The sequence below is a fragment of the Labrus bergylta genome, chromosome 10 (assembly GCF_963930695.1).
Source record: "Labrus bergylta chromosome 10, fLabBer1.1, whole genome shotgun sequence".
Classification (NCBI taxonomy): Eukaryota; Metazoa; Chordata; class Actinopteri; order Labriformes; family Labridae; genus Labrus; species Labrus bergylta.
In genome coordinates, this window is record NC_089204.1 from 26,464,561 (window position 1) to 26,480,265 (window position 15,705).

Genomic DNA, 15,705 nt, shown 5'->3' on the forward strand with positions numbered 1-15,705 from the left:
TGCAATGTGAAGCTACAAGCTAAATAAAGTGTGCTAACATTAGCCTGCTAACACAACAATGTAGGCCACGGGCAGAGCGACTGAGACACACATGGTGTAGGAGGAGGAAAGGTGGAGAAAAGACAGATTGAACAACATGTTTCTTCATGAACTTCACAAATAAACCTGTGGCTTGCACCTGTGTTACTCATACGTCATCAAGCACTTCTAACGATGCTCTATGATACCTTTAGTCTACATGACCAGCCCTGTGATAGTAACTTCTGATATAATGAAAGCTCACCGTCTAGAGCTGCCTTGTGACTCACACAACACTTCACATGTGCACTGCAGGGTGAGCAGCTGAAAGTATGAAATCAGCGGGACATCCTCTCTGCTAACAGATCCCTCTATGCAGCGACATCATACATGGAGAAGCACCACGCTGCTGATAGCGGGACAACACTCGTTTCAAATCTGAAATGAAGCATATGCCTCGAGGGTCATGCCGGTGTATCTGTGTAGCCGCTCCATTTTTAAATGCTTGCACAGTGGTCAGCTTTGACTACTGATGGTGATATCAGACTGACTTTTATAGCAGATTAGTCATAGAAACGATAAAACTGGCAGTTTTGATTTGCTTCGAGCAATACAAAGTAGCAACATGTTGTGCTCTAGGTGACTCACTGACATCACACACCCTTTGCGCATGTGCACCTTGCAATCCCGATGGTGAAAGGATATATTGTTCAGCTCTAAACTATTAATTTTATTCACTCAATTGTCCCGTGCGCTCCACTTATTATCTTATTGTCCATGGATAACAATGCAGGATTTGTGATAATAAGTTAATTTCAGTTGTTTTCTCAAGATCTCAACTTTTTTTTTCTCCTTTCTCTGGATAACAACGCCAAAGTAAAACAGACCAAAGTCACATTTAGCTGGACTTGTTTCTGAGGATCGATATAACTACTGTCACTCCTCCAGATGCTCTGAGTAGAGCCCTGGCAACAGTGTGCTCTTCTTCTTATTTCTTTTTTTTTTCTTTGGGTTTTTTCACACACAATCACTTTGGTTTAATGTGCAATTTCAGCAAAAGCATCTCCTTTTCTGTTAACTTCACACAATGCACAATCATCATGCAGACCAGCAAGACGCATTGTTTCAATGAATGTGTGTGTGATCACTAAGATTTTTCCTAGCACACTTTTGTCTGCTAATGCACATTTTAAATTACATTATCTTTCTGTGAAATGAAAATGAGCCTGCAATAAAGAAAAACGCAGTTAAATCTGTGCCAAGGCAGTCGGTCGCCCAGTTCATCAATAAGTAACACAGTTAAGAGCAGCAAACCTATTTGGAGTTTGTAGCACTGTGGGATACATTAAATCACGACACTGAGCGTACAGCAGCACATCAGCACAAGGTTAGACAATGTAATTAACTGTAAGGCATCCAGGGAGCGGCCGTGTCAAAGCTGCACACTTTTACTACATACACCTTGTATTCAGACACACTTCATCACTCAGGGGGAGCATGGCAGCAATTAGAATGTAATGATTCACCTGCACCCGACGTAGACGAGTGCAGCAGTACGTGATCACATGCACACTGTTTACTGTAGCTGCAGTCTTTTGAGACCTGATGTAGTTCAGACGAGCAACATGATACTCATAGTACAAGTGCTTTTAACAGGGACTGGTCTGGATCAATTGTTAGACTTCTAATAGAAGAGAATATTTCTATGGATATCCCAAAATGACAGAAAAGAGCTATGTCTATATTTAGTTAAAAATGTTCAAATAATGAGGAACATTGAAAAAATAATAAGTAAGTAATCCTTATTAATGACCGAGGGCCAGATCCAAAAGTGCTGCTGCCACTAGAAGTGTGCAAGTAAGAGAAAAAGAGAGCGGGGAATCCAAAAAGCATGTGCAAAGGGTGAGAGACACACAAACTGCTAATCCACTAAAAAACTAATCCACAAAGACCATTTTTTTTTTGTTTTTTTTTAACTAAAAGCGGCCACAATCCGTTCTTAGTGAATCAGGCCCTTAGTATAAAATAATGAATTAGTGTTTTTAAACAAATAGCAATAACCCCAAAGCAGTTAGCTCCTAATGTTCTATTTTTAACTCTTTGTATCAATGTATCAATGGTGCTTTATAAATTAACCTGCATTGCCTTCTTTAAAAAAGGACTTTTTTACAACATAATGAGACACTCTCTCAAAGTGTGGAGTCTGTAACTAAAAACAATAGGAAAGTATTTTAAACCAGTAAAACATTTTTGTCTTAAGATATTGAAAAATAAACTTTGAGGAGGAATACTTTGTTCATACATCATCCCTAAAACTAAATTAGCCCAGTCAGAAAACAATATGCATCTAGGTGTTTGAGGTCAAACTCAACTACTACTATCCAACTATAGGGAGCTCTCAGTAGGGTCATGTTTTTCCAATGAACTCTAAATCTTCCTCGATGATTTAGAGTTCATTGGATGCCCCTATTGGACCAACTCACCGGCATGTAAAGTTGGATCCTTCACCATCCATGCAGGTGGCTCCATTGAAACACAGCGAGACGTTAAAAGTGGCTTCTCTGCAGACGTCTACGTCGGTCTCGCAAGTTTTGCCGGTGTATCCATCCTGACAGAAGCATGCATATTTATCAATGAGGTCCACACATGAGCCGCCATTCAAACAGGGGCCCGATGCACAGTCCTGTGGAGGAAGAGAGGTACAGCTAAAGTAAGTCACTGCTCCAAAAAATGAGAAATGTCCCCACAGAGACGATAATAAAATGGCTTTTAAAATGCTTAATGGGTGGTTAAAAGTGGATAATGAATTCTTGGTAGTTAAAAGCAGAAGATCCGATTATGCATTTAACAAAGACTCGGTAAGCAACTCAATGTTTTATCTCTGGAGTCCAGCACAGGCTGCGGTCTAAATCAATTAGGTTGTAAACTAAGCAATTTCTTTTAATCAGGTATTTGTACACTGCTTACATGATCCTGCTAGTTCAATTGACTTCTCTTGTAGAAAAAATCCATAGCATTAGTGATACCAAAGGCCACACAAAGATTATAAACTTCCCCCCTGCCATTGCTCTTGAACACCCTGCAGGTTTTTTCTTATTATTAATTATCAGGTCTACTCACGTCAATGTTTGTTTCACATCTGCTGCCGGTCCATCCAGACTCACAGAGACACGAGTATGAGTATATTCCATCCTCACAGCTGAGAAGAACACAACACATGAGGTGATACATTGATTTGTGACATTTAAACTAGGTGTGAAATCAAAAAACATCCATATGCTCTTCTTTTACTGTATGGTTAATGCAGAAACCTCAGCGAGAGACAGTCTTTTGACTGAGTGAGCATTTCCCCTTAAACAGCATTGATGACTATAATTGAGAGCAATGAGTCGACCTGTAAGTGCATTACATTATCTTCTCTCCAATATGCGGCATATGTCTCTACTTTCTTGCGCTGGCAAGGAGTGTAATTAAAAATAATTCCATGCCATTTCTGCACAATTTGCAGTTTTAAATGACAGAGAAGAATGTGTACCTCCCGTGGAGACAAGGCGCTGACATGCATTCATCAATGTTGGTTTCACAGTGGAGCCCGGCGAAGCCAAGAGGACACAAGCAGTGGAATCGATTAGGAGCGTCAATACAGCTCCCCCTATTTTGGCATGGGTTTGAAATGCACTCGTCGATGTCGACATCACACCGTGCCCCTGGAGGGAAGAAGCATATTCAAGTAGAACATCACAAACAAACATGTCTTCTTAGTGCTTCAGTGCTCAAGCTGAGATACAAGTTATGAGATAAAAAGGTTTAGTAAAGGGTCGAGAGCCCACATTCTCTGGTCTTGGATTTAGGAGTATTTTTAAACAGACAAGCACCTTTGAGTTTTATTTCCTAAACTGGTATATCAGTTATCTTTGTTTGAAGGACTTTTTTGGGGGGACTTTAAATGCCTTTATTGGAGACACAGGACAGTAGATAGCAGGGATGAGCAACTTTGGTCACAGCAAGGACCACATTCGTTTAATTGTCACTGCCGGTGGGCCAAATTGTAGTATAAAAAAACAATTACAGTCAATTATGTCTCAAATTTAACTCAACATATACCAGTGATCAAATATTATTATGGACATGTTTCTGGTTTTCGTGATTTCATGGCAGATTTTGTCGTGTTTTCCAATTTATTGATATGTAACAATTGACCTGAGGGCCACTTTGAGGGTTGATTGGGGCCGCATGTGGCCCCCGGACCGCCCACCCCTGGTGTATAGAAGTTGGAAACTTGAGAGAGTGTGAGTGGTGAACGACATGCAGTAAAGGAGCTACAGGTCGGATTCAAACCATCCACTCAGAGGTTGACAGCCGCTGCATAGGGCCTCCGTAGTAAAGAAGTCAAATCAAGGAACATTTTGAATGTGCAACATCTGACACATAAATACACAAAAAATCCAGTTTATCCTCTGACTGTCTACAATGAGTGAGAAGCGTGAATCCCGTCGTGTTTACATGGATGGGACAGCCTTCACATAAGTGTGTCTTAAGATCAGGGTCATTCTGTGTCAATTCATGTTCAATATGAAGCTATGAGTTAACCAAAGTTAACCAACGTTAGCCTGCTAACACAACAATGCAGGACACAGGCAATTGCAGCTCGAGAAAATGACAATTTAGTCCGCTGCTTGGGGGGTCTGTGAAGCAAGGGATAAGTTTAAAATCGCTGTAAAACAAAGCAAGAAAAACAAAAACATTCTGAATATCCTTTTAAAACATTTGACTGAAACCTACAGAGAACACCAGCGGGGTTCTTGCAGAGGAAAAAACTGCAGTGATCATATTGTCCAAAAAAGGCCGCCTCAGCAGCATGACATGTTTTCCCTCTCTGCTCTCTCTCTTTGGAAACCTTTGATCGAAAGTGATCACAGGCTGACAGCCACGATAAACACGAGCCTGCTGTGTGGATATAACCAGCATTGCATTACAGAATGTCTGAGGTCCCTCTGTAGAGTGAGTTCACCTCGAGTCACCTCTTTTCTCACCAATGATCCTCCTGGTACTGACTACGTACCTTCATGCTCCTTTAAAAAATAGAGGTAGCTGTGACAGAAAGGATTCAAAGTAGCTTCACTTTAGCCTCTTGATTCTGTTTGACGCTTCATTAATTATTACATGTGGAAACGTCCTTTAGATTCATGCTGGCATTTTACTTTAATGATCAGCAGCCACATAAACAGCAACTTGATCAAAGAATGAAGCAGAAAATGTCGTCTCCCACCGGGAGTTTCAGCCGAGTTTTAAAGCTCTTATTTTAACAAAATATCAAGTGAACTTCTTTGAATGGTAATTTGGATTTAAGAGGCTGAATAGATTTATTTTTAATTGAGAGAGTAGGAGAGAAAACTAAGATTTGGAATGAATTGTTCTATGTCGTGTTGTAGTACTCAAAATGGACCACTCGAGACCACTTTTGGGATTTTTTGGGGCCTTGATATTGTTGTATTACTCAAGACCGTTCTCGAGACCACTTTTTGAAGGTCTGAGAATTGAAAGCATTTCTACTCGGTCTTGTCTCGGTCTCAGACCGGGCAGACTCCGGGTTTTAAATCAAGGTCATTCTCACATTCGTCATTACTGTGATTAGAATGAAAATGCCCTTTTCTAAAAGAACAAAAAACTTTAATTCATTTGTAGTTTGACTTTTATCCCTCGGATACGAACAGAACCTTTACGGTGTTACGGTCTAAAGCCCCGTTTCCACCAAGCGGTCCGGTTCAGTTCAGTTTTGGTAGGTTACCCATTTATTGGCGTTTCCACCGTCTAAAGTTGGGAATGGAACCAAAATAAGGGATCCGTACCATCCTACTTTTTCGGTACCCTTTTGTTAGGGTGCCAAGGGTACCGGTCTGACCCTCAAGGGTCCCTTTTGTTTACTGTGTCCTGTTCTTCCGGGACGTTGAACTTAATTAATAGCGGGCTACACTGTGTTGGGCTGCTATGATGTCACATTATTACATGGCTGACGCGGCTTTCTCCATCTGGCTTACACCCCGCTTACCAAATAAGGGAACGGTTGGCTGTGGAAACACAAGCAAGATCAGGGTTTACCGTACCGAACAGTACCGAACTGCTTGGTGGAAACTGGGCTTAAGAGAGTGACACCCCCACTGCACACAAGATGATGATTTTTCATTGATATTTATGGTCTTGGTCTCACCCTGCCTTGGTCTTGGCTCGGTCTTGATCTTGGTCTTGGTCTTGGTCTTGGTCTTGGTCTCGCCCTGCCTTGGTCTTGGTCTTGGTCTTGGTCTTGGTCTTGGTCTTGGTCTTGGTCTTGGTCTCGCCCTGCCTTGGTCTTGGTCTTGGTCTTGGTCTTGGTCTTGGTCTTGGTCTTGGTCTTGGTCGTGGTCTTGGTCTTGGTCGTGGTCTTGGTCTCGCCCTGCCTTGGTCTTGGTCTTGGTCTTGGTCTTGGTCTTGGTCGTGGTCGTGGTCTTGGTCTTGGTCTTGGTCTTGGTCTTGGTCTTGGTCTTGGTCTCTCCCTGCCTTGGTCTTGGTCTTGACTCGATCTTGGTCTTGGTCTCGCCCTGCCTTGGTCTTGGTCTTAACTCGGTCTTGATCCCTAAATCTTGGTAAATAGTTGACCACCTCCTGAATGGACTCAGTGAATTGCAGCACTCAGCGTATGTAGAAGTTAATCACATACTGAATAATGTTTATTCTTACAGCTGTGAAAACTATGAACTCATCCCTCAACAGAGACTCTACTGCCCCACTGTGATGACCCTGCTTTCCTTAAATCAACTCATTTGTCCTCTGAACATCATCCACATAAGAGATAAGTCTGTAAGTTCTAAAATTAGTCTTAAATAAGTGAGGGAGTTGATGGTATTCATTATTTATGCTGACTTTACAAAAATAGCAACAACAAGCAGATGACAGAAGAAACGAAAAGGAGGGGAGAGTTCAAGCTGTGAAGAAATCACCAGACGTCAGGAGCTGACAGAATGAGTCTCCCTGCCGCCAACAAATCACCTCACAACATAGACAAACACACTGACGAGTGCTTAGAGTATTCTAAATTATAACGGATATCTCATATTACACTCATTTTCACCTTTCATTTTGTCAATCTGTGTAATTTATAGAGTAGCTTTATATGATTTGCAGCTCAAAAAACTCCTCATTTATCTGATACTGACGCCAATAAAATCACTTCATCTCATCCTCTGCTCTCCAGTGCTGGGAGAAGAGAATCTATGTAAGAGGTTCTTGGCTTAATATCGAGGAACTATAGCGTGATTTTTACGTCATGTACTCCCTCCTGAGACTACCCCCCCTCCCCTCATCCGACAGGGATGGCCTCCTGCTGTAAATTGCATGAGGAAACAAACAAGTCAAAAAGATTTCGGAGACAGCCTGCCTTCATTTAAAAAAAAATAAAAAAATAGGTAAATGGTAAATGGACTTTAACTTCTAGTTATTTTCTAGTCTTCTGACTAATCAAAGCACTTTCACACCCGAAATTTCTACCTACACATTTACACACTGATGGCAGAGGTTGCAATGTAAAGCATCCGTCATAAGCAACTAATCCATTCCCACACATTCATACACCACCGCTGAAGCAGAGGGAGCAACTTGGGGTTGAGTGTCTTGCCCAAGGACACATCCACAACCGCCCCTGGGTTAAAAAGCTGAAGAATTTCCAGAAGTTCAGAGATGAAAAGGCTGAACCAATCTGTTATCATTTTGTCAACTTTAAATCTAAAAGCAGCAGGAACTTTTTCATCACCTCCTGAAAGAGAATTCTAAAAAAAACTGGAGCTGAAAAATTTAAAGTCCATGACTGAAAAAGGCTTTAAAAAAAAAAAACCTCCAAATCAAAAGAGAAAGTTACAACAGACAAGAACTATGGGAAATGCAATGCAACAGTGTGACGAGGGAAATGAAGCAATGAGTGAAAAATGATGCAGGGAGAATATCTTATTCAGTGAATAAACACATTCATGCCACTTCATGTTCACATTTTCCACAGACTGATGCTCCCATTATGGACTTTGATGTTTTTGTTTCAGTTTGAAGGAAAACACTTTAGCTCTAAAATACAAAGAGGACTGGCCTTCAAATGAGGCACTGAATTACACACTGAATATATTTATAGCTGCAGCCGGGTCAGAGAGGACCTGGAACAGCTTTAGATATTACAGAGCTCACAAAGATGAGCACACACCTGTTAATACAGCAGAGGAGATCAGGTCAGCCGAATCAGTCATCTCTTTTAAGTCCCTTTCTTGAGACACACATTTTCCGGCGAGCCTTTCCTGATTTTTGTTGATTTTAAATTTTTACTAATTTCACTTTTTAGAATGTATTTGTATGTATTTCACAGTTCTTTTAAAATGGATTTTATAGCTTAAAGTGATTGTTATTTCTTAATCTTGCCTTCTTTATTATTCTATGACCTGCCTGTTTTTATATTTGCTGTCCTCGTAAAGCACTCTGTAACTTGTTTTTTTGAAAAGTGCTCTATAAATTAAGATTATTATTATTATTATTATTATAATAATTATAATTAATGGTTGTGGTTGTTTCACATCACTCAAGAGATCAGTGAGAGACAGATATGTGGTTTGAAATCTATCGAACTGAGACCTTGTTAATGCCTCTTCTCAACTCTTCTTCTACTTTAACAACTTTTCATTAACTTACAGTTCCTCCTTTCTTTTAGTTTGATGTATGTACAATTATTTAGTTACTTCGTGTTCATCCTTGTATGCCTTGTTTTTTAAATTAATTTTGTAATTCTCTTCCTCATTCTCTCATGTCATGTTTATGAATTGTTTTCACATTTTTTGCAGAATTAAAAAAACAAAGAGCCACATTTTAAAGAGCCCTAAAACATTGATATCTCTCTTGAGAAAGTGTTGTACCAACCAAACAGATTAAACACATCTCCATAGCAACCGATCAATAAAGCCCAAATATTATCAATCAACTGCACAAAGCAAAAAAAAATACAGCAACAACAACTGGATTTCCTAAAGCCTGAACAGCAAACAACAATGAAAGGGCGACATCATCATCAATGTGCTGACTGAGGAAGCTGCAACAATGTGCTGATTGCACCGTACTATCACTCAAGGGAGCGCGCTCCTTAATGATGGGTGAAGAAGAAAAAAGACAAGGTGACGAATAGTGTGCTTAAAGCGTGATTCATACAAAGAAGATGACCCATTCATCATACACAACCCGACGTGTATGATGGTACACAACCCGGCGGCCTGTGTACAGTTAAAACCGCACAGAGCCTTTAAAAACAAAGCATCCCGTACCACGATAAGACAGCAGATCTCAGCAGCTGTCCTACAGTATAACAAACAGCGTGCTTTAAAGTGTCTCTCAATGTGACGCGAGGAGAGCACAGTGACAGCATGTGTAAAAATAAAGCACCATTACACATGATTATAGGTCAGAGCTCTAACTGACAACTTTTGTTGAACGAGCCGTTCAAACCTGACGCCTGACTTCATGTCAAAATAAAGGAAATCTTTAATCGGAACAGCTTCCCTCTAAGTGGGTCAAACAGACTTTAAGAAAGGTAAAAAAGGTTCTGACGGCTGTGTCAGAATTATGAATTAAACAATTTTCTGGCTTCTTGCTCCGATTTTTATCTCAAAGCTTGAATGTTTGAGTTAAAAGAAAAGCTTGAAAAGAGAGGTAATAACTAGTAACTAATTTTAAGAATGTATGTTTGAATATATGCTGAAAGAAAAGAGAAATAATACTAAGTTCCTTGCATTTCTATTAAATGGACTTGTGCTTGCATGACGCTTTTTTTGTCGTCTTCTGATCGGACATTTATGTGGTTGTGTATTTCTACGCTGTATTTGACTCAGTCCCTGGATTGTTACGATTAGAAATCAATAAAAAACAATGTTTAAAACTAAATCCACAAAGCTGAAATCTGCTGAATGCACATCGTCATCGCCAAAGGGTGATCACAGGTTTTGTCCTGTGATATCACCTCGGCTGCTCTGGAACAGTCTTCCATCTTTTCTACCCGTTCAGCTGACAGATCATTTTATCAGAGCTCCCGTGTGCAGATTTTGAACTCTCCTGTTTTATTGTTTTTACCTTTCATTTGTCTTCGGCTCTTTTAATGTGCTTCTGTTTGAACTGTCTGTCTCAATGTTGCTGTTTCTGTGTGCGCAATCGGGATCATCTTATATTACAATATAAAGATGTCATTACATCACAGAGAGAAAATGTATTGAATTTTGTCGAGTAATAATGAAGTGTTATTACATAATGCTTTGTTACGCACATGTTAACTTTTTCTTAGGCTTCTCAATTTTTTTGTTTGTTTTATGATTTAATTCTTAAACTATTTGTAATATCATTGTTACAGACTTTAAACACAGATCTAGGAAAAATTACCAAAAAACAGAGTTACAAAAAATCTTTGAGAAATGACGGCAACCAAGAAAAATATGTTCAGTATTCAAATATAGAGAATTTAATCTAACAACGAATGAATGAATCATGTCATATTTTCACCCTACTTAAAAAGCTGGCGTGCTTTTGTGCAGGCCCATTCATGCAACCCCTCTAAAAATCTATTTTAATTTATCGTCTTAACAATGAAGACATGATGGAACAGAGGCGGGAGCTTCAGCGCCAACCCTCTAACCAACAACAAACCGCAGAGATAATAAAGCACGGGTCATGAGGCAGGAGGGAATAGAGCGCCGTAATAACATACATGGAGCTCCGCACTGATTTATTAGTAAGTAGCTTCAACTGTAACAATCAGAATGAATGTTGGCACTCCGTATGCTTCGACTTCCCTCATGGCTGGAGGAGCACATAATATCATAATACCATCGAGTGACACGACGAGTTAGAGTCCTTCAGGGTAAGAAGAGATGACACATCATACCATCAACGCAGAATTACATTTCAATCAATTCCAATCAGGCTGCACGAACACAACGGGATGAATCACCCCATAAGACTGCAGATTAGACTCCTAAGAAGAAGAAGAAGAAGAAGAAGTTGCTCACAGCTGCAGCAGTAAAGCAAAACTCTGTTTGGGTTTTTTGTCAAAAGTTGTTTTTTGAAAAGCTTGTTTCTCGTCTTACTAGAGCAAACATTCTACTCGGTTCGAGCCAATCCGAACTGTATCCTCTGGCCACTCGCTGGCTCTCTAGGGGGGACCCTGTTTCCTCAGATGAGCTTAGAGCAACAGAAAAAGTAATGACTTGTACTATGCTGTGCGTGGGCCTAATAATAAAAAAGCTGCTTCTGTGGGAATTGGGCCATGTGTGTCAGGTTCTGCTCTCCAGAGTCGCAATACCTCCGAGACTTCCCCCCCTTTCTCTCAACTGGGGAAGGATAAATTGATGATACAGTGCGGAAGACAAATGAAATTAATCTTCCCCGGCACCTTGACAGGAATTGGACTTTAGATAGTGCGCACACACACATGCAACACACCCGGGCGCTAAAATAGCTTGATATCCGTCGGAGTGGAAAATAAGACAAATGGATTGAAGTAAAACAACAATAACGGTCCGAGACAAAAGAGCCTGATGAAACAAAATAAAAGCAACTAACAGACACCCTTGACGTTTTCATTGGATTAAAACGGTGACATGAATTTATCTCTTGTTAGCTTTACTGAAGAGCAGGCACTGCATCTTGCATAGACAGACGGGCTAATTAAAAGCAAGCATTGGGAAGCTTTTTTTTTTCATTCTAAGCCTAATCTGTGTCAGAGTTCCTAGGCCGCAGAAGTCATGGTAAAGGCTTTGTAGCCTCACATATTGATCCTCATGTCACCTGAGGGCAAAAGAGCTACCTGAGTATCCAGGGCGACAGGCACACTCGAAGCCCCCGGGCGTGTTGATACAGATGCCCTCGTGTAGGCAAGGTGAAACTTCACACTCATTCACATCCAGGTCACACAGCGTTCCAAAATAACCAGGAGGGCAAACGCAGCGGAACCTGGGGAAGATGAGATAACACTCAATCATTAGGAAATAAAGGAAAAAGAAAAATCCAGAGAGCAGCCGCCTGTAGACAGTGATTATATCAAACTTTTATGTTCCGAGGTCTGAAAAATAAATGTGCCGAATGATTTTACTGAGAAAAAGCTGAAAACACTCTCTCAGAAATAACTGCAAGGTGTGTGTGTGTTTCAGACTCAAACATACAGACATCTCCTTAGATAAAAAAAAGACAGCAATTAAGATCCCCTGTGTTACTTCATTTGAATTATGTTTGATGACTTAACACTGAAGGGACAACGTTTAACCTGCCTAATAATGTGCTTCACTCAATTCTAGTCCCCCTCTGCATCTGTTGAGGGTCTAATACGCCCTGAATACACACCTCAGAGGACATTATCCTGTTTATGAGTGAGGACAGAAACGTGTAATTAACTCTTTGAGCTGACGTCATTTGTCCTGTCGGTTAAAACATCAATTTGTCACGTGTAAACCAGTGACATCCCATCAAATCTCTGTAATTTCTTTAGCTAAGCAGTATGTTTAGTCATGTGGATCAACAGAACTGACTGTTTGTGCTAATTTTAAAGCCACTGCAAACCCCTAAACTACAGGATTTAGTTTAAAGCATTTATTAACAGCAGAAATATTCTCATTTAAGTTGACATATTATGCACTGTACCATGTTTCTCTAACACTAATATGTGTCCCTAGTCTGTCTACAAACCCCCCCTTATTATGAGAAAATTCCATCCGTCTCCGTCTTTTACCTGCTTCACTTTTCAGAAAATGTGTGCTCAAAAAGGCCGTTTGGAGATTTTCCCTTTATGACATCACAAAGGGCAGTAACCCCTCCCCCAGGTGGGTGACACTCCCACAGCTAGGTGTTTGTTCTGCCCTCTGAGTCTGCCTTCTCACCGTAAACAATAGGACATGGAGCGAGAAAGCCCAAATACAGATTCTCTTCATTCGAGGGGCGTGGTCAGACACAGCTCATTTGCATTTAAAGCTACGGACACAGAAACAGCCTGTTCTGAGCAGGGCTGAAATAGAGGGGTTTATAGGCATGATAGGCATGGGGAGCTCTGAGACATAGGAGTATAATATGTGACCTTTAAAGTTGCCTGTGTTTGTGATTTACAGCTATTGCTGATTATTGATGGCTGTGAGTGTTGGTTGTCTTTTGATGTATTTTTCAGTGATGGGTGTTCTGTGTTTACTGAGGGAGTTCAGCACCTTCATAATAAGCTACTAGCAAATGCAGTACAGATATTAATTAGAATTGCATCCACAGGGGGCTTATGTTTGGTTATGAAATGTTTTTTTAATTCATCGTTCAGTGACCAATTTCAGAGAAAAACATGCAGGTGCTTCTTCTCTGATTCTCACTCAGACTAAAACACTGTACTGTTAAGAGCTGAACTGAACATACTTTCATATGGAGTGAGGCAGATGTCAATCAAAACATGATCCGACACGACGACGCATGGGATACCTGCTTACACTCCCGGGTTCTCCCGTATTCCAAGGCCGTCTTCTAGCCCCTCTCCTGTTTGCTGTGTCTCACAGGAAACTCCTGTGATTTTCACAAACCCTACAACCGTATCATAAATAATTCACAGATCCATACGTTGTGTATGTCTAACTGAAAATACCATAGTTGCTAGACAGGATACACATGCCTCATCCACAACTGCATAAAATGGGAACCCCTTTGTCCCTGCAAACTGGCATTGTGGGGGTGTGCACGGCTACTCTCTGCACGAGCAGAAAGGCAAAAAAGAAATCTGGATGAAGGAGTAAACTAGTTGAAAATGTCAGGACAGTGTTCTACCAAATAACCCAAAAACACCTGCAGTTTTAAGCAGACCTAGACTGAACAATTTCTGTTTATAAGCACGAGTCACCTTGTAAATATCCATGAATTTTGCAGTAGTGGGTGGGGTGGATTAGACCCAGCATATCAGCTCCCAGCAGCGAAAGCATGGCAACAAGGCACGGTAAGGCAAGCTCTCACTCCCCTCCTTTGTTTTTGTTTTTTGCAAGAAAATATTACTTACACATGTACAGGAGGAGATCAGCAAATGAAATAAGACTTACAATTTGTCCACTAGGGGTGCAGAAAGCAGCATAACCACAGAGCTCCTCACAGACACTATCAGTTTTACTATTCTAAATGCATTTTGACAATTTAGAGTCAAATTTCCAGCTTCTATAAAAAGGGGGCACTGGTCTGAGATATGATTTTTTTATGACAGTTTTCGCATTTCTGTATTTGTTTAATTCAAACTTGTGCTATTTTGAGAAAAAAAAAAGGATGGCTAGAGAGACAGAAAGGACTCAGTGAGCATACAGAAGAGCAAGATTCATCACCACAGATGGACTTGTTCAGCGTGTTGGGTCAGGGAGACGGAGATAGCGGCGCGCAAGAGTGTTTGCAGTGGGCAGCGAGGTTAAAACACACCTGATGTGAACTCCCTGGACTGTGCAATCAGAGGAGGTGCTCTGAGCAGGGCTGGGTCACATGGGAGCCAAATCATGACGGGAGACAAACTGGAGACAAACCATTTAGGACTCAAATTGGCCCTGGGACTGCTCTAACCCATCTGTCCGACTAAGCCTGGAAGCCCCGGGGCTCCCATTAAGCACAGCAGAGAGAGGCACCGGCAGAGTCAAGCCCAATCTAGATACATGATGTGCTCCTGCTGAATTGGCTCTCTGTCTTTAGGATAGCAGCTTATGTGTGTCAAGGAGGAAGACGGCCTCGTTATATAAAAGCAGAACGCTCTGGCAAAGAATGCCACAACCTCACGTGTTTTGGCTTGGAGCACGCTTGAGGTCATGATTCTTTAAAAACAAACAAATTCTACCGGGCCGTTTTGTCTGATTTCAGGCTTCTTTTTAATCACACAGTGAATACAAAAACGAAGCTAAAAACTCAGAGAGGAAAACGGTTTATATTCATACTTACTCGTTCACAAGGTCTCGACAAATGGCAGCGTTGTGGCAGGGGCTAGAGGCGCACTCATTGATGTCTTCTTCACAGTAAAGGCCAGAGAATCCTCCTTTACAATCACAGCTGGAGAAAAGAAAGAAAATCGCTGGCATTGACATTTTTTTTCTCAGAGGGCAAAAGAAGATCTATGGATTTTCCTACAAGCGTACGCACAGTGTGAAAAAAATTACTACAAGTTTAATAATATTAATTAAACATTACATTCAGTCTGAAAGCGCACATAGTGTCATGACATACAGGATGTAGCATGTTGGCTTTTTAAAGGTAGAAATACAGATGCAGTCATTTAATCGTTTTTAAGCTTATAATGTAATAACCTTAGTTATTCATGCAGCCTTATCCTTCTGTTATTTTATTCTATTTGTATTTTTTTGCACACTTTATTAATCTCGAGGGGAATTTCTTCTTTACACTCTGTTATCGAGAGACATGCTTCTCACACACTTTACACACATGCACCTCTCAAGCTCCCAGACCAACTTCAATACTTTTGGTATTTGGTATACAGGAACTTGAACCGGCGACCCTTCCTGTTCCCAACCCAAGTCCCTACAGACTGAGCTTCTTTCGCCCCCTCATTTTGTATATGTTTTAGGAGGGCTCATGAGCCAGGCCCTATTGTTTCTCGTTTGGGAAAAGTGGTTGCAGAAGTCTGCCAAAAATAACACATTT

The 15,705-nt window shown here is 40.8% G+C and overlaps 1 protein-coding gene across 1 annotated transcript in view; it reads right to left on the bottom strand.

Moving 5' to 3' along the window:
* The window catches only part of eys (eyes shut homolog), a 200,799-nt gene that overhangs the window by 88,769 nt on the left and 96,325 nt on the right, over positions 1-15,705 (bottom strand). The window contains exons 26-30 of the mRNA XM_065959486.1: positions 14,989-15,096; positions 11,870-12,015; positions 3,554-3,725; positions 3,139-3,217; positions 2,502-2,701 (exon numbers count right to left, since the gene is read on the bottom strand). Coding sequence (XP_065815558.1) covers positions 2,502-2,701; positions 3,139-3,217; positions 3,554-3,725; positions 11,870-12,015; positions 14,989-15,096 — 705 coding nt within the window. The remainder of the gene's footprint in view (positions 1-2,501; positions 2,702-3,138; positions 3,218-3,553; positions 3,726-11,869; positions 12,016-14,988; positions 15,097-15,705) is intronic.